The sequence below is a fragment of the Glossina fuscipes genome, unplaced genomic scaffold (assembly GCF_014805625.2).
Source record: "Glossina fuscipes isolate IAEA_lab_2018 unplaced genomic scaffold, Yale_Gfus_2 0, whole genome shotgun sequence".
Lineage (NCBI taxonomy): Eukaryota > Metazoa > Arthropoda > Insecta > Diptera > Glossinidae > Glossina > Glossina fuscipes.
The window spans coordinates 5,089,979-5,114,467 of NW_023998414.1; the positions used below are offsets into that span (position 1 = coordinate 5,089,979).

The 24,489-nt window shown below is 34.1% G+C and overlaps 1 protein-coding gene across 3 annotated transcripts in view; it reads right to left on the reverse strand.

Annotated features, from left to right (window-relative positions):
• Positions 1-1,693: 1,693 nt before the first annotated feature.
• LOC119633050 (CKLF-like MARVEL transmembrane domain-containing protein 4) overlaps positions 1,694-24,489 on the reverse strand; it is a 38,817-nt gene continuing 16,021 nt past the window's right edge. The window contains exons 2-4 of one of the 3 annotated variants that reach the window (XM_038026272.1): positions 5,073-5,240; positions 2,010-2,214; positions 1,694-1,923 (exon numbers count right to left, since the gene is read on the reverse strand). In XM_038026272.1, the coding sequence (XP_037882200.1) occupies positions 2,014-2,214; positions 5,073-5,240 (369 nt within the window). In that variant the 3' untranslated portion in view covers positions 1,694-1,923; positions 2,010-2,013. Of the gene's footprint in view, positions 2,215-5,072; positions 5,241-24,489 lie in introns of all 3 variants that reach the window. The other 2 variants (XM_038026263.1, XM_038026255.1) reach the window with 2 other exon arrangements.

The following is a 24,489-nucleotide window of genomic DNA, read 5'->3' on the forward strand; positions in this document are numbered from 1 at the left end:
AGCAAAATGGTGCTGAGAATAAAATTCTATTTCGGAGAGAAAAAATTTATTTCGATTTTTGTAAAGATAACCGAAAAGCGCCTACTTTGCGGAATATAAATGAATTAAGAAAAGCGAGCAAACAAGATGGAATTGATCCAAGTTACTCGCTTTTGTAATCAATGAATATCTCTCCCACATCGTTCCATAAAGAGAAGAAACATGAAAACAAGATACATTGCTTTGCCTGTTTCGCTAAAAAAATCAATTTTTAATTGAAATTGTTCATATGCATATAGAAAATACTTAAAACACTTATAGACGCAATATAGTCGGTGAAGCTCGTAATTCGAATTTTTAGATTAAAAGCTAGCACTGCTTATCAAATAAATTGAAATTTTCGTATTTTCAATTTGCAATATTTCGATAATTTATTTATTTATTAATATTCCATGTATGCCACTAAAATAAAGTATTATAAGTGTAAGTAAAATTGATTTCAAAATACTCCATTCCATTTTTCTCAATTCTATTTGGGTTTGTGTCCAAAATTCTGCTCTTACACACTGATAAACTTTGTCGTCATTGGCTAGATAGTGCATCCATCATATAAAATTTTACTGCGCTGTGAAATTTTTTGAGGTTGTGTACCTCGCTAAAAAATTATTTCTACTTACATCTTTGCTAAGACATATTTATAATTATTTGCTATATAGCTTAACATACAGTATATATTCTCATACAGTATATATATTCATAAGATATGGCGGATGTATCCAAGACTTAGCACGACTTAAAATAGTTTCAACTTTGATGATATCGAACCATTCAGAATTACTTGTTGAATCGATTTAAGCTTGTCTGCTTGTTTTTCTTGTGTTAAGCCTACAGGTCGCAATTTTTGAAATATTTCGATGAAATGGACGAAAGCCATTGAAAATGGTTTGGACCGGACCACTTTTCTTACCATTTCCCATAAAACACTTTATTTCGGGAAATCCTTATATTAATAATTAGATAGGAGGCGAAGTGCTATAGAGTATTTGTTAGTGTATCGTGACCCACTATAATAAACTTGATATTTATGATCTCCATATTCCAAATAGTTACCGAATATCACGTTTAATACAAATTCGAAAAGGATAAGAAGAATATACATTGTTTTCTTTTATGACTAGTGATCAATCACAGCACAACATTATGCCCGTAAGTCTTAACATGCCTTACTATAAATATCATGAAACATAAGACGTTTTTTAGTTTTTGGTATTTTTATTAAATTACAAAAGAATAACTGAATTAAAATATTTTATTATTAATTTGTAATTGTATGTGTATGTGTTTGTGTGTGCGTGCGTTTTTTTGCAATTTTTCGTACTCATTAAAAAATATAAAAACATATATTTACTTTTTTTATATTTAATAAATATTAACAAATATTGTATGGTTTGTTTGTTTGTTTGTTCTTGAGTTAATAAAAAAAAAAAAAAAAAAAAAAACAAAACGAAAACAAAATGAATTAAAATTAAAACTAAAAACATTTGAATAAAAAAAAAAAAAAAAAAAAAAAGAAAAAAGGTTAAAAATATATAATACAACAAAATACTATGATATTAAGGAAAAAAACGCGACAGAAAGGAGAAATATAAAATTTAAAAGAAAGAAAGCACAAAAAAAAAAAGAGAAAGAAAATGGAAAAATGCAATTAAAACACATTTTTATTAAATTAAATTTTATAACTTAATCGGTAAATATTTTGTAATTTTTGTTTTGTTAATTTGCTTAAATTTCCTTTAGCTTTAGTTGACTAATTACACGCGCGACCCGGCGGATATTGTGAAATTGATGAAACCATCTTGAAGGTAAACTTTTTTTGGTTCGCCTTAAACATATTGTTTTCTCTTCTTCTTGCTTATTAAGGATGGTGCATATGGTGGCGGTTTTCTAAAAGTTAATGTGCTGCGGTCGAGTAAATTTATTTATGCTGTCGTTGCATTGTTTACTGATTTCAATGATTTTATTTTAATTACTTGACTAAATTGTAGCGCCACTCTTATGCTCCAGATACAGGAAGTAAGTGCCAGCAGCGTAAGCCAAAAAATTGAATAAACCAAATACACCGGCCGCTATATTGGCACCATAACCATAACTATTGAAATATGCTGTCCATTTGGCCAATTGCACCACAGATGCGATAAAATATAAAATTGTTACGATGCCGGTGTTAAGAAGTTCCTAAATTAATAAAAATATCAAATGAATTCAATTAATTAACTAATTCATTGAAAGTAATTAATCAATAAAGAAATGAGGAAAAAAGCAAAAAAAAAAAAAAAGAAATGAAGAATTGAAAGATGAGAACATTCGCCTGCAATCGAACATTTCGATATCCACAAGTGTCTCGGAAGACGCTTTCTTTAAAGCAAATACGATATTTTGCTCAAACTTTACATATAATAGTTTGGAAAGGCAAGCTGACTGCCTAACTAAGCGAACGAAACGAGCTTACTTACTTGAATTACGATAGCGACAAAGCAAACATGGCATGCACATGGCATGGGGCGGGTAGGGATGATATCGTACAATAACGTAGTAAGTAGATAAAAATCTCGATTGCAAAGTCAGTAGTCGCAGGTCCAAATCTCAAGCGCGGTACAGTTTACTTTGATCGCAGCTACAGTGAGTGCTCAGTACCGAGTGGGAACACACCTGCTAGACTGCGGTGACCATCTCCCTACCTTTCTTTTGTCTTCCGTCATTTCTTTCTAACCACGATGACAAGTCACCGCATTACACGACTGACCGATTACTTATGTTCGAAAAAAAAGAAGAGAGAAGCCGTGCAAATCGTCATCGGCCGTGTAATGTATTTGGTTGACTTGGTTTGAAACGGTTTCAATATTTGCATTAACAATATTAGGCGGAAAGGCAATCTACGGACACTATTGAATACGGAGTGCCGATGACGGCTTTGATGATGATACATCTCTGCACCTTGTTCACGCTATTTTACCTCCAAAAAGGTTAAGAAATACATGCTATCGAAAAATCCACATAAATCATAAATTTGCAAAAACTACTGGGTATTGCATGATAGGTCAACAAGTGATAGTGAAGTTAGTGAATAAGGGCAACTGAAGAATATGGTAGAGAACTTAGATAGGTCTTCTCTACAGTCCAATTGATTTGCAAGCATTAAAGCCCGTAGTCGTTCAAGCTCATTTAAGGTTGAAAGCGCAACGTGTGCAACCGCGGAGCAATGCAGTTAATACAAACCGGGACATAGTATAAGGAAGGAACTATTAGATCAAGAGGGCAGACAACTGGGAGTGGATATTTCAGTTCTCACACACATATATGTGCGTAAGCTTGTGCAGTATTGCTGTGGGAAAATCCGATTAAAAACACCCTTTAAATGCGAGGCAGGAAACAAAAAAAGAAAAAAAATTGAGCCAGTGAGGCGTCTTCCTTTTCGTAGTCAAGGATGTGGTTGGCCCTTTGTCTCACCTATAAGGCCCCGCCCCCCCCCCCCCCCAACCGTTATCAAATCTGTAGTTTATTGTAAAAGCTGATCTGAGGAGAATCGGAATACCTTGAGTCGCTGGCTAACCAATAATAACAAAGAAAAAAAAAAAAAATCAAGTGTAGAAATCACTGTAATGATTCCTATACCACTATTAAACATTCTACATCTCGCTTCGCTTCATACAGTTGCAGATGTGGCGACTATCCAAAGCAAGGCATTATATGGTAGGTGATCGAAAATATGGTCCAATGGGAACCGTTTTTAATGGCTTTCGTTTTTGGCTTCGTTTATCGTTTTGCGACATGTACGTTGAATACACGAATACAAGACGGGCAGACAAAAAGACAAGCTCCACAAAAGACACGATCCACAATTATCTTCGGAATCAATCGGTCTAATGAAAGATAGTTCTATCTGAAATTCTTCTGGATGTTGTACACATCGTCACAAGCTTATTATATTCGCATGTAGTGTAGAGTGCAAAAATCGATGATAGTCGATTGAGAAGCAGGAATCGTAAATCTATAATGGATTCTTTTCTAAATAGAGCGAGTGAAAATTAGTCTTATTAAGAGCATGACAGACGGACATATTCAAAGGAAGTCTGCTATTGAGACTAATTGACACACTTTCGATAGCAGCAGAGATTTCCTAACCGATGAGAATAGCAATCATTCGGTGGCACAGAGCAGGTAAAATAAATTTTCTTCTTATTAACCTAAGGCTTGAGTCTGATTACAAATTAGAATTTGAAGTTTCATCTCTCAAAAGATTGTTGATAAGTAAAAGCAACGCTAACTTTGCTTAAGAAAAAACTTTTAGGTGGAGAGAAAACGCAGAGCAACTTTTTCTTCTCAAAGAGGCACAATACACCTTTAAGCTGACGAACCTTTGCTTTAACGAATTTGCTTTGCCATAACAAAAGAAAAAAAAAAGGGGGGAAAAATGACTGACATAATTAGTACCTACGTATTCCTATTTTTTATTTTTGGATGTAAAAATCATTTTGAAACAAGTTTATGAATAAACGTAAGAATCGGTCGCGTATCGTATTTTAGTTTAATTCACATCGTTACAATTAAATGAAAAGCTAAAAATGAAACACACCGTACAGACCCAGTTTTAAAATTCTTAATCTTTCTCCCTCTCTCTCTCTCTCTCTCTCTCTCTCTCTCTATCTCTATCTGTCTTTCCTTATGGCGATCTGTCTGCTTGTTCAAGCTTGTGGTCGATAGCTGGCTTTGGTCATGCATAAGAAACCGGTTAAAGAACCGCAATTGCTTAAGCATTACAATCGTAAGAGAATACCGTAATGAATGCAGGTTGTTGGCTGCCTTTAGCCAACAACATATTTTCATTGCTTTACTTAACTGGGCTTGCTGTGTAGTCATGCCAATCATTCTTTCTAATCCATGCTATATTCAATGTGTTTGTGTTAATTTTTTTTTTTTTTTTTTTGTTATTTATTTATTTATTTTTTTTTTTTTATTAATAATGGTAATTACTAAGGTAGACGATTAACGCATAGTTAAAATTCTATTTTTAATTTATGTTTATTAAAGCATACCGTAAAAATCCAATTAACGGCCAAATTAAGAGCCTCTCGTATGCCCAATAAGTAGGCGAAAATCCATAATAATGTAGCAATGAATGCAACAACTACAACAAATAAGAAGAATGACGTTGCTGCTAGAAGGGCAGGTGATCCGCATGCCAAACAAATTATGCCCAAAAACTGCAATAAAAAGAAACAAAAAATGCAAATAAATAAATAAATAAATAACTAGAGTAATAGAGCAGTAGTGTAATAACGGTATCTCGTAAAAAAAACCTTCAATTGTTATTATGTTGAAACTGTAAAAAAAAAAAAAACAGAAATAAGTCAAAAGACCGCAGTAGGACACAGCCGACCATTAAAAATTCTACGGTACTTTGCTTGATGCAGTTGCTCATATGACATCTTTTCCAAATAAACCATCATATGGAAAGTAATCGAAAAATGAAATCGATCCGAACCATTTGCAAGAGCGTTCGTCGTTGGACCAAAAAACATTTCTTTACGAAACGATAATCAAAACATCTCGAAGATTGTGACCTTCAGATTTGCATGCCAGAAAACAAGAAGAACAAACGGACAGACAAGCTTGGATCGATTCAGAAAATTACTCGGATTCAATCTGTATAATTAAAGATGAATCTATCTCAAGTCTTTCTGATTATTGCATACATTCACACAAAGTTAATATACCCTTTTCCCATAAGTGGGGTAAGGTATAATATGCTATTATTAACTATTATTGATCTTAAGGCATGCAAATCGTTGAACACTCGAGCAATGCTTTCGAAGATTGCTCTGATCAAATTAAATTTTAAACTGAAACGAAAAAGAAAAAGAAAAAGAAAGGGATAAAGGAGGGGGAATTAAAACAGTCTAGGCACATACACCGAGGATACTAAAAATTCAGTTCAATAATGCCAACGTTTTGAAGCTTTTTGCTAGAGGAGAACATGTACAGTTAAAATTCTGAGCATTATGTTCTTATTTCTATTGCATATTGAGCTTCTGGCATCGGTTTCCACTAAAGTCGAACTATTCATGCATTTTAATGGAAATGGAATTTGCTTTGTAGAAGCAAACGCAAAATGCACGATTAATATAACTAAGTTTTTTTGTTCCTTTTGGAAATCTTTTTAATCTTTTTAAGTTCACTTCTACGTGGGCGATGACCGAGTATGGAGCGTTGATGCCGAAGTCTCCAAGTTAAAAGTAATGGACTAAGATATTACCAGAAAAACGAAAATGATCTTAGCTGTGCATAAAGAATTTGCGGGAATTTGGTTAAGGTGGTGCTGTGAATTGCCAGATGAAAGCTCGAAAATGCAACACTGACAGCCTAATAATGTATTATACCTTAACTAATATTGCTGCTTGTTTTAGAAACTCGTTTTCACGTCCAGTGAGATTACAAAGCGTATGTGTCGCAGTTTCATCTGCTGATTGTATCCTGTACCGAGTTTCTGGCTGCACTAAGGCAAAGAATGACCAAAGGCATTTATTCTTTCTCTTTTATTCTTGGTTTCACGGTTATCACGAGCCACCGAAGCAAGCGTTCATTTGATCTAAGGTAAGCTTGGATCAGAGGCATTTATTCCTTTTCTCTTATTCTTGGTTCCACGGTTATTAGGAGCCCCCGAAGCAAGCGTTCATATGATCTAAGGCATAAGATTTGACCAAGAGCATTTATTCCTTATCTTTTATTTGTGATGGCACGATTATTAAGAGCTTTCAGCTTTAGCCTTGCCCAAATCACAAGAAAGAACTTTTACTTGGTGTCTGACCCTAAGAAAGACGGAGCCGTTGCTCTCACCAGATAGGGGGATGTGTCCATATACAATTCCCATCTGCACTGGGGGTGTTGAATGTGCGCCTTCACATTCTGTGTGGGATTAAGCCTTTACGGTAGTGTGTTCACGATAAGCCCTAGAGACATCTATCGTTAATGGAAGACTGATAAGAAATTATAGTGCGGTGTACATTTGATTGTGTTATCAATGGTCTCAGTTAAATTTGTAACATATTAAGCCTTTGTGTTTTTAATGGCAAATTTACGGCACCCGTCAAATTCGGGTAACCCGTTTTGTCGCCGTCTGTCCGTGTGACCCGTCAATTTCTGATAAGATTTAAAGTTAATGTGTAGTCGATTGTTGCGAATGTTGTGGGATGTACGTTATAGTAAAAAACAGAAAAAAAAACAACTAAATAAATAAATAAATAAATAAATGAAACCGTCAGATGCATTTGAATAATGTAACGAAAATTTTCGAGTTCGAGCGTAAAGCATTTAAGAATAATTTCCGAATTACACAATGAAGACTGATGCGCTGAAGACTATTTCGATATCATCGTCGAACTGTAAATTGGCGAAGCGGGCATTCCTTAGATTATTAATAATTTTCATTCATTCATTCATTCTATCATTTGAACACTTGAACTGAGTTCTTTTATTATGTTACTTATGCTATGTTATGAGTTAACTCAGCTCACCGAGAGAACGATGGAAGATTAGTAAACGTTTTGAACTTTTCAATTCTAATAATGTCCGATGCATTGTACGCAGTGTATGTATGTAGGTTCTCTTCTACTTCTGTTCCCATCCGCAATGAATTTTAATTCAATTGAACTTCTTTATCATAACAATAATACTTCTTCTCGTTGCATTGTATGTGTGTTGCCCCAGTGCCCAATGCAACAGCTATTATGTGATTTTGTGTGAGATTTGTTTTGCAATTGAGTTTTTGTTGTTGTTGTTGTTTTCAATTTTGCCTGTCAATGAATTGATTTAGTTTTCTTTGGAAAAACTTTCTTTCAAGTCTTTTGAAAAATTCAAAATTTTTTCTTTTCCTTTTTTTTTTTTTTTTTTTTTTTTTTTTTTTTTTAATTTAACATTATTTTCGTGACTTTTTCATATCACTGTATCTTTAAGTTAAGTTCTTAATATAATAATAATTTAGAGCAATATAAAAATTTGCGGAATCGCTTCAATCTCAATCGATTAATATAGTTATCCGTCATGGATCGCATGTTCGTTCTCATTCTACTGCTAGCTATCGCTTTCACTTTTGGTCTTCGATTTACGGATGTCTTAGCGGTAGTAATAGTAATTCTGAACTTCCTTCCAGCGCTAGTATTTACTTTATTCTCCGCAGCGGTGTTGTATTTGGTCTGCCGCCAACTTAATTGTTCCGCTGAGAGCATGACCGAGATAACCATTTGGTTACTATATGCACTGATTGCTGGCTGCCTGCTTATGGTGATTGCTTCAGCGGCTATAGCTATGAGATTGAAATATAATGTCGACATTATCGATATCGATAAAAAGTGACTAAATAAATGAATAACATAATGTCTGACGAAAAAAAAACAGAAGAAAATTGAAAAGAAGTGAAATGAAAATTAAAAATTCCTTTATAAATTTCCTGTCTTCTCTTTCCTCATTTTTTTTTTTTTTTTTACCCTTTTTGTTCAAATTGTAAAATGCGTTTTTTTCTAAATTTGTAAGCGACTAAGGAAACTTTGATCAATAAAATTTGCATAGAAAACAAAAAAAAAAAAAAATAAATAAATAAATAAATAAGATATATATATATATATATATATTTGAAAGTTAATATTGCTAGAATTATAGTAAAGAAAAAAAGACTTTTTCCCCATATATGGTAGAAGTTTATTGGTTTGAACTTGAAAGCTATTCTACTGATATAGCGAACGACTTATCGTAATCGGTTCGATTTAATAGAGGATTTCAATATAAAAAAAGAGCTCTCCTGGTTTTTTTTTATAGTCTATAACCAAAAATATGATTTAATTAATTGTTAAATAAAAGTTTTTATTCAGTTGCTCAGCACAAGTCCTGAGTCTGATATGGGCGATCCGTATCGCAATCTTAAAAAATCTATAAACATAAGATACTCCGAGACAACCAGAAGATATTTTACAATACAATATAGTATTAGTTATGCGCTATTTTGAAACTTTCTCAAAATTTAATCGAAAGTTTCGTAGTACCTTTGCATTACTTAAACACATATTTTTTTTTTTGCTTACGAAATGCATTAAATAAAACTAGTAAGAACACTGTGGGTGGATGCACTTGAAATTATTATTCAAATGTCATTAGACAAAATTCACTTAATCGCAAAAGCCGCTAAATCTTAACATTTCTAATGTATCATAAAAATATTAGGTAGTTTGGAATGTAATTTCGTTTTTTCTTTTTCATTCCTAACTCAGGATTTAATTGTATTTCACTTACAGCCAACTTCACACTTAAGCACTATATATTTTGATAGCTGGAGCAAGGCTCGATTAATGCTACTGATTGAGTTCTTGGTTGATGCCCTCTCAAATATGAGATAAGTGAACAGCAGCATTTTCGCCATATTTTATTTTTCTACCATCGAAAAAATGAAAATGTGGTTCAAGCAAGAAAAATATTACCCGTTCTTCATACGAAGAAGATGTACTGGCAAAACGTCAATGCCCAAATTCGGAACCAATAATTAGATCTTGAACATGTACCATATTTTGGAAGGCCCGCTGGGTGTCCAATCACGGCAAAAAAAGTCATTCATTGATGAGATCACCGAGGCGTTAAATTTTTTCGAATTCTACCTTTCGTGATGATGCGAAACTTCACTCTGAGGAACGCGTCTTTTATTTTAACCAAAAAAAAAAAAAAAAAAAAAAATTATACTTTCCGAACAACCCAATATTAGAGAATAGGCTTTAGTTAGCAACATTCTCGGTTACAAATCTTATTTAGAAAATATTAAATCAAATGTAATAAAACAAGAATAAGTCATCAGTGTGAGAAAACCCTCTATCTAAGGAATAGCGATCTATAGCGATCTGTTATTTACAATTATCTTAAGGGTTCGAAGCATGTCGTTCACTAATCACTCATTCAACCGGCACGCCTACAATATAACGGAAAGGTTCAACGAATTTTATATGCATTTATTTCTAAACGTAAGCGATGAGGTGTCAAAGTAGTTGTGCTCTCAAGCGCATAATAAAACATTGCTGCCTACATTTTTGTAGCACATATATACTTTTCGCTGGCTTTGTAAAATTTTAAATTATTGGTTTCCTTGGAGAAAACTTTCATTTGAAGATTTTTTTTTTGTTTTTCAAATACATACATAATTGAAATATTTTATCAAAATTTTGTATTTCACAATTTTTCGTTTCTTTGTCTATTCAATTTTGAATGAGTAATATGATGGAGTTGGAAGTTCCGGTTATACTTTGGAGTGTTGTGAGTGACGGCTTTGCTGTTTTATATTTGAATGTCGTAGGATTATTGATAACGATGACGACACTAGTGATATTTGCTTTGCCAAGGATAATGAGAACGATATATTCCGTGATAACACGCGTTATTGACGACATAAGCGATATGACGATTTGCTTATTATTCACAATCATTGGCCGCATTACCTGCGAATTAGAATCGTCATTAAAATATGATATTGATCCAGACAAAAACTTCGAAGTTGATATATAAAAAATACATTTTTCAAATAAAATGTAAAAAAACAAAAAAAAAAAAACAAAATAAACAAAAAAATTATGTTTTTATCATTTTGAGTCCTTTTTTTTTTCTTTGTTCATAACTGGAGCCCCGTCAACTCGATTTTACGACAGCAGTGCCTCTAGCGAGAAGAATGAAAAAGAAAAGAGCGATGAGCAAGGCGCACACATTTATAAGTATCTTTGCGATTGTAATTAACATGAATGAATCTCCCGGCAGCACATGATCTGACGACATGGGGGCTTTATTGTGCACCGACGGTCCGAAATATGTATGAGAACATGGGCCGCTCTTTCGCTAAAACTTTAGCCTCTATGTGAACGTAGTGCTCGTTCCAATGCAATGCAACTGCACATCAAGTAAGCTAGTAAAACCTTCCCACGATTCCCGCCAAACATAGCCAATGCGAAAGTCTCGCAATGGACTATGCCTTTTCTTAGGGAGCCCCTGAAAGCCGTGCCGCCAGAACGAAAAGAAAGAAAAAAGGCCTTTGGTGTTAGATAGGTTTCGTCGATTCCATTCCGTCGTGGCACGCCTCACTTTTAGAAATGCCTCTGTGAGTTTTACGTGGATACGCCGTCGTTAAGGCTTAGCCCCACAATGCCCGATGGCACACGAAAAGGGGAAAACGCACACTCAGGGCCCCGAAGGTGAGTAATTCCCAAGCTCCAGACTGAGCCACTTATTTGGCCGTGTCTATTCTAACGTTAGTTGCAGACGATTTATCCGACATATCGAGTGGTAATGATTGCAAATCTATTAATAATTTTCGCGATAAAGTGTGTGATAGTGGTGAGGAGATATTTGTGCGCCAACGCAAACCTATGCAATCGAATATAAGTGCAAGTGCATCAGTAGGATCAATTAGAATATGACGACGTTAAGATGTCTAGAAGCCTATGAACGTAGTTCTGAAGTGAAGGTTTAATCAGAAAATGTTCAAAAAATAAACATCGGGGATCGCGGCGGAGAGCTTTGATTCAAGCTTTGTCCGTACATCCTGTCATCGCAGAAATGTGGACTATCCATTGTTATTTGCTGAAAGCTACACCTATTGAAGGCAAATGCATTAACAATTTACGCAAAATTTCATGATGTTAAGTGTGCTATAAACTTGAATGAGGATCATGTTGAATTTAAATGGAAAAATCGGTGCCACTTGTACGATAGATAAAAAATCGCAATGAAGGATTAATTGCCACTCGATTCAATACCTGTTAGCTAAGAAGGATTTACAATTCTAATGTATTGTTCTCAGAGAGAGAGAGAGAGAGAGAGAGAGAGCGAGAGAGAGAGAGCGAGAAAGAGAAGCAGAGCGATCTTGATGTATACTAAAGATTCGTCCTAAGGTGAATATAACTTTCTTACTTACTTAATTCTTTTTAATTGTCTGATTTTATATTTTATTCGTTATCGCGTACGTCGCGAAACGCCCCAACATTTTGATTATCGTTGTTATTACAAAAACCAGTTTTCTTACTTTAACCTCTCCGTTGTTTTTTCGCATACATATGCGTGTGTGTGTGTGTGTGTGTATATGTGCGCAAAAATCAAAATATAATTGCAACGACAAAGAAAAGCAAGAAAAAAAGGCAAAAACATACATAAACGCACACACACACATCTAATACGAAGAAAACAATGTCATTTTTTGTTTGCATGTTTTTAAGTTTTTAAGTCTAAATGTATTAACAAGTTTTTTTTTTTTTTTAAAGGAAAATATTTGTGAGAAAAATGAGAAGAGAGAACTGAAACGAATGGAAGATATGGAGAGACAAACGGTTAACGGTTAACATATTTATTAAACTATATAATTAATTTTGTACAATGTATTCAATTTAGGATGTATGCAACGTGGTTCGCCTCTGTGCGTGCGTACGTGTGTTGGCGTAAGTTATATTTAGCTTATGAGATAATAACTGCCGATCGATTATAGCAGAGACAATGCGGCTGAGATACAATTTTTTATATTAGGTGAACTGGGATGCGGTTATAATTGGTATTTTATGCTTTCATTTGTTACGTTCTTACGGCTCATTATCTAAATATCTATAAATCTTTCTTTCTCTCTCTCTCTCTCTCTCTCTCTCTCTCTCTCTCTCTCTCTCTCTGTCTCTATCTCGATCTAGCAGCAAGAGTCATTTAATTAAAACTGATTTGAAATGTAACACATAACAAAGCAATTGTCGCTTACGAATGAATCTTGATTGAATCTCACATATCGAAATGCTTTCGTATGCTAAGAACGTTTTACTGAGCAAATGGATTCAATTTATTGCTTGAAATTTTAGATGCTTCTATTAAATTTCTGAATTAAAGTCAACTACATTTTTTTTGGGATATGCAGTTGGGTCCCGGTAATACAGAGACCTGGACATAGTTGAATCTATCAACCATCAAGAATATATAATGTATACAGTTTGGAGCCTTCAATCGATTTTTTTACTTTTAAATGCAATAAACTTCCTTTGATTTTTGAGGTTATGCAAATTTTTTAAAATATTACGTATCCGCCTGAGTAGCCGGAGGCGAGGAATCTCGACTAACAAGTCAAATAGTGGTGGTGGGTTCGAATCTCAAGTGCGGTAGAGCTTTTAATAGAAGCCGATAGCCTTAGATGCTAGTGCTTTTAAGAGTTTAGTCTTGGAATTTATTTCTCTGGCGAAACTAATAATAATAATAATAACAATAATATTACTTCCCAACCAAGCTCCCGAAGTTTCTGGCGAGTCACTGTAGATGTGTGTGGCTTAGCGTTGTCCTGGTGGAACACGACACCTCTCCTGTTGGCCGTTTTCTGGCCGTTTCTGGTCAATCGCTATCTTCAAACGGTCCAGTTGTTGACAGTAGAGATCAGAATTTAGCGTTTGGCCATATGGAAGCAACTCATAATAAATAATTCCCTTCCAGTCCCACCAAATGCATAGCAAAACCTTCCTGGCCGTTTGAGGTGCTTCACCGCTCTTTGACCACGATCGTTTTCGCACAGGGTTATCGTATGTGATCCATTTCTCATCTCCAGTCACCATCCGTTTAAGAAATGGGTCTATCTCATTCCGTTTGGCCAAGGCTTAGCAGATGGAAATTCGATCCATCATGTTTTTTTCTGTTAATTGGTGTGGCATCCAAACATCGAGCTTCCTTTTGAATCCAGCTTTGTGTAAATAGTTTAAAACTGTTTTATGGTCGATTTTTAGCTCCTGGGCGATGTTACGACTGCTAACATGCCGGTCAACTTCGATCATTTCTCCGATTTTATCGACATTTTCGACGACCGGCCTACCTGTGCGAGGTGCATCTTTAACATCAAAAATTCCTGAACGGAATCTATGAAACCAATATTGCACATAATTGGCTGTTACGGTATCGGAACCATAAACACCATTCACAATTATAGCCGCCTGGCTTGCATGTTCGCCTTTGTCAAAGAAAAACTGTAAAATGTACAGAATTTTCTCTTTGTTCACTTCCATTTTTAACACGCTGTAACTCACAACTGCATGCGCCAAACAAAAAACAGCAAAAGAATTTTTTTACTGCGAAATATCACCTTTCCAACGAGCATAAATCTGAAATTGTTTGATCGATACTTTACGAGAAATCTATCAGTGCAGCCATCTACCGAAAAAATAATGGATTTCTTTTTCCCCAAACTAATAATAATAAAATATTATGAACCTGTTTGTACGGAATTCAAACGTATTTCTTTATCCTTAGCCGGTTCCCATCCAGTATTATGGAGTAACGAAGTTTCACATTTCTTGAGTTGCTTTCTTACGCCATACATCACTTGTGGTACAAACTGTATTCAGTTTACGCGAATGTATGTAACACACAGAGGGTACGTCTATCTTGTATTCTTTCTGTTCAACCTATAGGTCGCAAAATTTTTAACTTATTTTGATCAAATTTGGTAGGTTGTCGTGTTTTTGAAGATCCAACCGTATTGAAAATGTTTCGGATTGGACGACCTTTTCGAAAGTCAAATTGAAAATCATTATATGCACAACTATATTAGACGAAGGGCTGTAAGATCTTCAATGATGGCTCGTGTCTTACTATAGTGTTTTTATTTGCTTTAAATAAAAATTCGAATATAAAATTTTAACTTGTTTATCTTTAGTTAAGCAATTTTCGAAAATTCTCACAAAAGCCGAACGACGGGCAGGACGGGCATGCCTAACATAATTTAAAATCTTATCTTCTTTATCACAGTTATGATGTGTATAGTTTGCTTGATATATTACAAAGTTTGTTGTTTGTTGCTTGATACAAAAAAATGTTCATTCTCTATTTCTGTAAGTAATTAACATATTTCCTGTCTCTGTACCGGTAATAAAGATTTTCATTTTAATAATTTTCTGATAACAAATGACGATTATATATAATTGAAGGCTTGTTTCTCTTTCTCTTTGACCTTCATTCCAATACGCCTTTTACATGTATTAACCTATGAAATTTGCTGTTGATAACTTTCATTAAATAGCAATAAGTATACATATGCATAAGTATATCTACAAACTGAATCTATTCAATTAAATAATAAATACAAAGCAAGAAACCAAGAAAATATAACCTCAACCAACAACCATAACAATAGCTCTTTGAAAAGGGGAAAGTGGCTGTGAGTGAAAGAAAGAGAATTATAATAACATTGTTTACATTAATATGCGTTATTATTAAGTTAAATAAGGCAAAGACACAAAAACGTCATTGGCGAAAGTTTAAAGTACTTTTGCTAAACATTTTTAGAAATTTATAAAGAAATTTTTTCTCTTTTCAAAACTGAAAAATGAAGAAATTTTATAAGATTTAAGTAATTGGATGGAAAATGAATGGCGTGTTAAGCAAACGTTTTACAATTTATTTCCATGTTGTGTGCGTGTGTGCGTGTGTGCGTGTGTGCGTGTGCTTAATTGATTTTTATGATATTAGCTTATGCTTAACAACAAAGAATAAACTTTGGCTTATTACATCTTACATCCTTTGTGATTTGTGCGGACATATGTACATAAGCACTCAGAACGGCTTAAGACAATCTCAACGTTTTTTATATCGAACTGATTGAAAAAATGATTCTAAGTCTGTCTGTCCGCCTGATGTCTGTCTGAGGTTGCAATTTTCGCGATATTTTGATGAAGTTTAGTACACTGATGTGTTTTGACCCAAGGACAGACGCTATTGAACATAGTTCAGATTGCTTCACTTCCTCAATCACTCCCCATGTAAATGCTTCTTCTGAAAACTCGTTCTATGGAATGAAAAAATTGCAATTTTGAAAATTTTTCGATAAAACTCGTTGCGTAATAGTATTTGGACATTCTGAATTCGTATGAAAGCCTTGGTTCAGTTCAGGTAATTTTTTGAGCCCCCTCTGTGGTTAAAACATATTTGAACTACATGGACCCAACTCCATATAAGATTTCTGATGAATAGTAAGCCCATCAGTTCTGAATTACATTGGTCTATTTTTAAGGCCCTAACATCTTTATAGGCGTTAGGGGTTATAATGGATGCCAAGCCCTTACATGAAGGGAAAGTATTATGCCTGGCTTTTGTAGTAAATTAAATTTTTGGGAAGTAAGTCAAGTTTTTTTAAGTGGTAAATTCGGATCACGTCACATGATGTTTCGAGCACCCTTCAATAAGCGGGCTTTCATGAAAATAATGTGTCATTTTTGATGATTTATTGGCAAACTGATTGAACAGCTCACGCGAACTGTACAAGGTGAAATGATGTAGGATATATAACACTTGGCCTTTACCGACTATAATATTCTTACTTGTTATTTTCTAACTTTATTAGCTATAAAATTGCTCGCCCACTTAATAATCGTCATGCAATGTTAAGTTAATTTAAGTTTAATGAAATTTGTTCACAGGCGGACCTCATTTCCATTAATTTCCTTTGGGGAAATGTTGAAACAGTTGATTTATTTTTTGACCTTGACACTTGACAAATTATATCAATTAATTATGAAAGAGTACTAACTCTGATAGCATGCGCTTTAAGAGTCATACCAATTTTTCCTACGCAGGCACTTATGCCATTTACAACCGTTCGATATATGCAACAATCTTGATAAGCGAACAGTTAAATGTTTCGTGAAATAATTCGCACTGGTGTATATGCATATATCAGAGCATGCTAATAATATATGTAATAAGTTTTACAGTGGTCGCAATTATGCATGTACAAGCGGCTATGCGCAATCGTTGTCCCCGTAAACGAACATTCTTTTGCTTTCAATTTGATCTGTTGTCTAACCTCCACACCCTTTAAGATTTGGGTCGATAGGTATCAGTGCTAATCAATCTGAATCATGCGTTGCATAACGCGAATCAATCGCAACGTCTCTCGGACTTGAGAAGTTGAATTCATAAATATTGCATTTCTACAAATCATTCACGAAGAGCTTACTGCTTAAGTATCTCTAAGTCGCTTTCAAGTATGGGTCGATAATCGCGATATAAACACAAAATTTACGTGATGGTATAACCACTCCGAAACGAAGGCCAGTAACAGGGGCGACCGTTCTCGGTGGCCCCTGTACACGTAAGTTGGGAGTATGTTCACCGAATTAGGTTCAGAAAATCGTAAAGCTGAGAAATAAGCGGAATAGCGGGAATAGTGAATGATGGAGTTGAAGTTACCGGTGGAGTGAATCCATACGCAACATAGCGAAACGTTAACTTTATCGTTTCGATATCAAAACACGACTTATCAAGATCTCTAAACTTATTAAGAAGAGTTTTGTGTTAGGGCAGCCAGATCATTCCCCATTGCTGGGAGACGATTGGTCAAATGTCTAAACAATCTATAGAAGTTAACATCCAGTTCTTTACATCTAGGACAAGATCAGCGTAGCCCTTTCTGATGATCTGTTTGTATGTAATGTCAAATGATACGTTCACGGTAGTTGAGATCGTAATTCACTTGATTATTTTTCGTTAGCTTAATCTACAAAGCACAAGACTTTCTCAAGCATCGAGTTGTCATTAAGTTATTCGATAACAAATTCTATTAATCAACGCAAAATCCGAAGGTTACGTACATATAAAGAAATTCAGTAAGTAAATCAAGTGAAATTTTGGTTTTGTTGCCTACACAACCAAAGCACGATGGGATTGAATAAGCTATTCTTGATCAATGTAGTCGATTTGTGTGCCCCTATGTCTTTCACAATCTAGTTAATGACTTCGTTTTCATGTGAAGGCCATTAAACTTGGCCTTAATTGCTCCTCTTGCGTTAGTCTAATTGTGTTAGTTCGCTGATATCAACGCTATTTCTATTCCTATTCCAATGGCTACGATAGTTCTTCGGATATGTTGGCTTTCGTTTATTGTAGATTAAGCATGCATAGATGTGTATATACGAGTTCTAAACTTAAGCACCAACGAAGTTCGTAGCACGGTATACAGATGTAGAGTAACAACAGACGAATCCATATGATTTTTAGATAGTTCTAACCTTCAAACGAAATATATCAACATTTCATGGCATTCCCGTTACTTTTACTTGACAAGTCGCTGTCGCTGTTTGTATATACATCAATAGTGACGGCATCTATATATCATCCTACGAACTTATTGATTAAAGTGTCATCTGTTATGTGATAACAATAGTTTACTTATCGCGATATGAATGGTGGTGTTACGATCCCGCTTGCGTTACACTTATCTAGTAGATCGTTAACGCCTACTTACCATGCCATGTTACGATTACAACATTGATTACTCTGACGTTCAAATGCCCTTTACAATACAAACACCTATCGTGGCGACAAAAAAATATTCCATTGAAGTTGAAAGTTTGTTTATTTTTCTTGTTTGGGTTTTTGTTATATTGTTTTTTATACTCTAAACCACTTGTGACACAAGAGTATGTTATTCTCGAACGGATTTAAGCAAGATCCAGGTGGAGAACGTGAGGTAGATGCATCTCCGAATCACTTCCTGAATTGATGTAAATTTATTTGTCCGTTTGTCCGTCTTGCTATCTCGTCGAATTTCTTGAGATATTTCGATGAAATTTCGCATACCGATCCATATAGGAGCGCCGTTGAGCGCCCAGATTGGATTTCAGTTTCGACCACTTGCCATATAATGCGTTATTTTGAAAAATCGTTATATGGGTAACTGTGTTAAGCGAAATAGTGTAGGGTATTAAATGATGGGCCGTGGCCCACTATAATGATTTTACTTGCTTTTCCTTTTTTTTTTCATTATTTTGTCTCTTTCTTTTTTTTACTTTTTTGCTAACGAATGATTACTTTTATAGATCAGCTGGATCGCTGCCAACGAGTGGCATGTATTTCTTTTTATTTTTATTTTCGTTTCTATTTTCTTTTTTGCTTTTTGTTTTTTTTTTTTTTTTTTCTTTTTCTTTTAGTGCATAAAATTTAAAAATCAGAATTTTTTGAAATGATTTTTTAATAGACATCTCGTGTGAAAAGAAAAGCACAAAAATGTTAATATCTATACTTACTTGTATACTTATGAATACGTAATAATTTCTCTATTTTAAATTATTTATTGACCTAACTGCTTTCTACTCATTTTATATTAATTCAATCAACATCCTTTCTCTCTTCCGCCTCCCTTATAAAAAAAAAAAAATATTCATTTTACTAAAGTAAGATTACATATGCCTCGTTCGATTGCCAATAAGACATAAGTATATATATATATATATATATATATATATATATATATCTTCTATAATCAGTTTTGGCATTCACCTGCTGGGTTAAGGGATAAAACCATTTCACATCGCTTCGCTTAATACAATTCTTCATTTCTTTTTGCGATTCGATCGGTATAATAAGCGGTAAGTCTATCTTAAGCTCTTCTGCCTATTATATATATCCGCATAAACTTGACTATATCCGCTGCACGACAAATGATGTAGAGATAGAGAGATAGAGAGAGAGAGAGAGAGAGAGAGAGAGAGAAAGAGAGAGAGAGATGTAAAAGAAATATGTATTGTGGGGGATGTCCGATAGGTTCTCAACTCAAAGTTGATTCATTCATTGTGAATGTTCTTGAAAGCCTTTATACATTATGTTTCATGGCAAGTGAGATGAAACGATTTTTTCTTTTCTTTTTTTCATATTTAAGATGCTGGCCACAAACCCGTTATAGGATGAAGATCTCTCGCGGCTTTAGTTCCTTTATCGTACCTAATTATATACGTAGGTGGAATTACTTCTTCGAATATTACTTTTTCATAACTATTTTTTTCATCCCAAAAAACATATTTTTTCCCCTTCTCTTTTCAGATGATTACAAGCTTTTCCATATCTTCACCCATACGTTAATGTTGTTACTACATTTTGTCTTTAGAATTATTGGTCTATTGGTTGCATTCTGTTCATATAAATTAGTTGATAAAGACTTGTTTGTATACTTGTAAACTTTATAATTTTACTGCAACGCTTCAATAACTAAAACTATTCATAAGGAGATCGTACAAGTTTATATGAACTACTTGTTGAATATCTTTTGAGAAATGTGTACAAATGTATGCAAGTAAATAAGACTTTTTTTTTTTTTTTTTTTTAAATTTTATTTTTCAATACATTTTGCTTGACTAGTAGACCATAGCAATTTGAAAGCACCCGGCCGAGCCTATAGTCTTTTTTTGAGTACTTTGTTGTTAACTACCTTTGGGCCTTGATGTGGATACGTTTTTATACTCAAACATACTATGGTTAATTCATTATCAAGACATTTGACATTTCTTTTATGCACAAAGACAAGAACTCATTGATTTGCTTAAACAAAATAAAAGGAAATTGGAAAATTATTAAGTGATTCTTTTCATATATGTAACTAGGGTTAAATACTTATAAACGTCGCTTAAGTGCGCTGGTATATTAGCTTGGAAGGAAAGTGATATCGTATTTAAAAGAACGCAAACGCCTACGTTAAACAATAAGGTCGAAATTAGTTCGGCCTAGAGGGACTATTGTGCTGTCTCTCGCTTGTTTGCATTTGTTACTTTTTGACTGAAAGTATCTGATGCTTTGAAACTTTTCAAAACACACACACACATATACACATACACATACACACATACACTCACAAACACGAAAGGCGTAGCTAATTTAACATAAAATATTTAACGAGTGTATGGAAAATCCTAAGACACAAGCTTCATGGCATGGCATAAAAAAAAAAAAAAATTTCAAAGCAAAGACTTCTGAGGACCAACGATTAAACTTACCTTTTCTTACCTCACTCGATTGATCTAAGAGGAAAGTGCGGATAGAGATAGAGGCAAAGATACGTATAAAAATAGGCAAAGATAAGGATGGAAGTGAATATGGACTTGCTTGTAAATGTACAGATACGGATAGGAATAGTGATATAGTTAAAGATGGAGATAAAGATAAAGATAGACCCAGACGCTATAGGAATTGTGATGGAGAAAAAGCGAGAAATGTGAATAAAAAGAAACATGGAAAGAGGGCCAAAGATAGATATATCAATATAGGGATAGAACTAGAGATACGGACAGGGATGGAGATAGAAATGGAGATTGGCATAAGAATACTAGGCAGCGGACAGCGGAAGAAGAGAGTAGCGAAGGCACAAGTACGGATAGGAATAATGATAGACATGTAGGTAGAAGTAAAAATAAACGCAGAGGAAAAAATAGATATAAAGTTGGGGATAGATGAAGTAAAGTCACAACGACGTATAAAAATCGAGTTAGAAACAGAGAAAGAAATAGAGGCAAGGTTATAGAAATAGAGATGAAGATAACGCGTAGGGGTGGGAATAGAGGCAAATCTAGAGTTAGAAAGACAGATATGGATAGGAATATAAGTAACAGTGAAAATAGAAATATGGACAAAGGCAGAGGTACAGATAAAGGTAGAAATAGTTTGGAGGAAATACTTTACTAGTCGATAGGCTTGACTCGTACAATATTTCTTGTAATCTGTCGCAATCATCATTGCCTTTTGGTGGTCACTACTCTAAAAGTAGGAAAATCACGTTCACCTATCTCGTCTTTTTCAATGCAATTGTGTTTACAAATGCTTAACACAAAATTTGGAGTTTGTATTAAAATTTTTCTACCCATGAAACAGAAATCGGCCTTAGTAAGTAAACGAAATGAAAATTCAGTTATATATATATATTTTCATTCAATATATACATATATATATATATTTGAATTTATTAAATTAAAAATTTCATATAACTGCAGAGTAAAAGAGAATAGAAAAAAAACGATCAAATTTTCTTTCTTCGTAATATGGGAAATAATTTTTGTTGTATATAAAAATCTATTTAGTTGCTTTTGCTTTCCTTGCTGATATATATATTCGTGACGATAGCTATAAATTTTAAAAATATAAATGCTTTGAAATATTTGTGACAAGATAGAGACAGAGAAGTTTCATATTTCCAGAAGAGCGCTGAAAAGGCGCAACGTTAATGCAACCAGCTACATCTAAAAATCTACCACACTCACTGAACTAAGGCGTTATATGAGAAACCGGCGTGAGATTGGTGCGATCCGAACACATTTTCAATAGCGTTCGCCCTTGGACCTGAAAACGTCAGTGTACCAAGTTTCATCAAAATATATATCAAAAATGACGACTTGTAGTTTGAATATAAGGGGACAAGATGGACAGACAATGTTAAAGCGGTATGCTAAAAGCTAGGTCTATCTGAGCTTCTTCCGCACAAACTTAATGCACTATTGTATCACAAACAGTGTAGATAACAAAAAAAACACAGACAGTTATCTGTCTGTACCGAAATTGTAGGTAGTTTTGTTAGGTACTTGTGAAGTTTTTCATTACCGCATATAGGGTGGGTCGGAGTCGTTTTAATGTGAAAATTCTCGTTAAACGGATGCCTGCCTTACAATCATATTAATATAAAATTTTTCCATTTCGTTTAGCGGATTTGGCGACACCACCAGCAAAGTTCATGCGTGCAATCACAATTGTCTCTTTCTTTTCTCGTGATCGAGATCGGATTTCGATAAAGGAAGATTTGTTAATATATTTCAAGGGCAGTTCAGACTAATATTTGAACATCTTGAAATGTCGAAAAAACATGAAGTATGTGTGATGGTTTAATCTTAAAAAAAAGCAAATAAAGCAACCGGATCTCTCTCTCTCTCTCTCGCTCGCTCTCTCATCTTTGGAACGAGTCTATATATTCGCCTTTAAACCGATCTTTGATATCTGCTTTCGAATATTGGATCTCTTGGAATCATTGTTCCATAGCGTTTCACATGTCTCTGGTAAATAAGAATAAAATCTATATATATATATATATATATATCTTAACATCGATATCGTCCATAAGTTGAGAGTTATTTATGCAAATATATATAGAACTTTTCAATGTTTTCTTTTAGTTTTTTTTTTTTTCATTTTTGAAATTTTTTATAAGCATGTATATGTGTGTATGTAGAGATTATGCTTATTTTTAAATAGAAGAAGTGAGCAAACGATCCACAAATATATGCAACAGATTTCAGCTCAATTCTTGAAATGCCGACAATATTAGCAGGAGTAGAATCTCATACTCATACATACATACATACATACATACATAAGATCATAATGTACTTGATGAGGTTTTCAATGAGTATTTTCGTATTTGTCAAAATATTTCATTTCAGAATTCGGAAGGGGTCGCACAAATAACTATATCTTTGATAACTTAAAGGAAATTACTTTCGAGGAAATGAAATAAAAATAATGATTATTGGGCAGCAGGGCCGACCATTAAATGCTCTACATCGCTTCGCCTAATACAATAATTTACTCGTTTTCGCGATAATACACAATGTAACGTAGCGTAAATGTAGCGCGAATGCTCAAAACGGGAACTAATAGAGTCCAACTTTACCAAATTTAATTTTCGCTTGTATATAGCGGGGTCCAAAAAGTTGACTTGTATGATTTAAATTTCATCATAAAATTTTAAAACTTTAAAACACTTTTGCCATATCGAAGTTTATTTTCCGATGGCAACTCTTATATGGGCCAAAGTTCAAGGAGCAGATTATCGTGATGCAAATTTGATGCAGTGCAAATTATTATTACGGACCAATTACCAGCAAGCAAAGTCTACTTTTTGTAGAACCGGTTAAATTGCGCCATCCGATTCAAATCGTTCACATCAATTTAGACGACTCGAAGCACTCAATGGTTACACAACGGTTTTGTGTCAAAAAATTTAAAAAAATGTAAATTTTTTTCCTACCACGACTGCTCGCACTAAGACGTTATATAACGAGTACTCAAAAACAATGATCCAATTTTATTCATTTTCGATAGGGTTCGTTCTTCGACCTATAAGTTGCACCCACGAATACATGGGCACATATCAGGCAGATAGGGACAGAGAGACAAACGGATAAATAAACTTAATAAACCCGTGTTCGCGAAACATTATTCTTTTTCAGGGAAACCCTCAGCAGTACCCACTTTTGTGCAAATCATTATTGATCAACAATGCTCCCAACACTAGTGGTTTTCCATCTTTGTTTTGCTAGGTACCTTGAGAAGAGGACAATTTTTAGCTAACGTATTAAATATATTTATGTATATTTTAAATAATAAATAAATAAAAACTTTATCATAATTAATTCGATGATTCGTGGCGGTATGTCGTCTCACAGATAGCCAATCACTAATGTAAACAATTTTTATTTTATTATTATTTTTATTTATTATCATTATTGTTGTTATTAATTTAGCCAGAGAAATAAATTCTAAGACTGAAGCGTTAAAGCACTAGCATCTTGAGCTGTAAGCTCACGATCATTGGCTGTTATTGTTGCTGTTGTTGCTTCTGCAAAACTTCTTGACTTCTTCTTTATTAGCTAAATAAACAAATGAAAATCTATA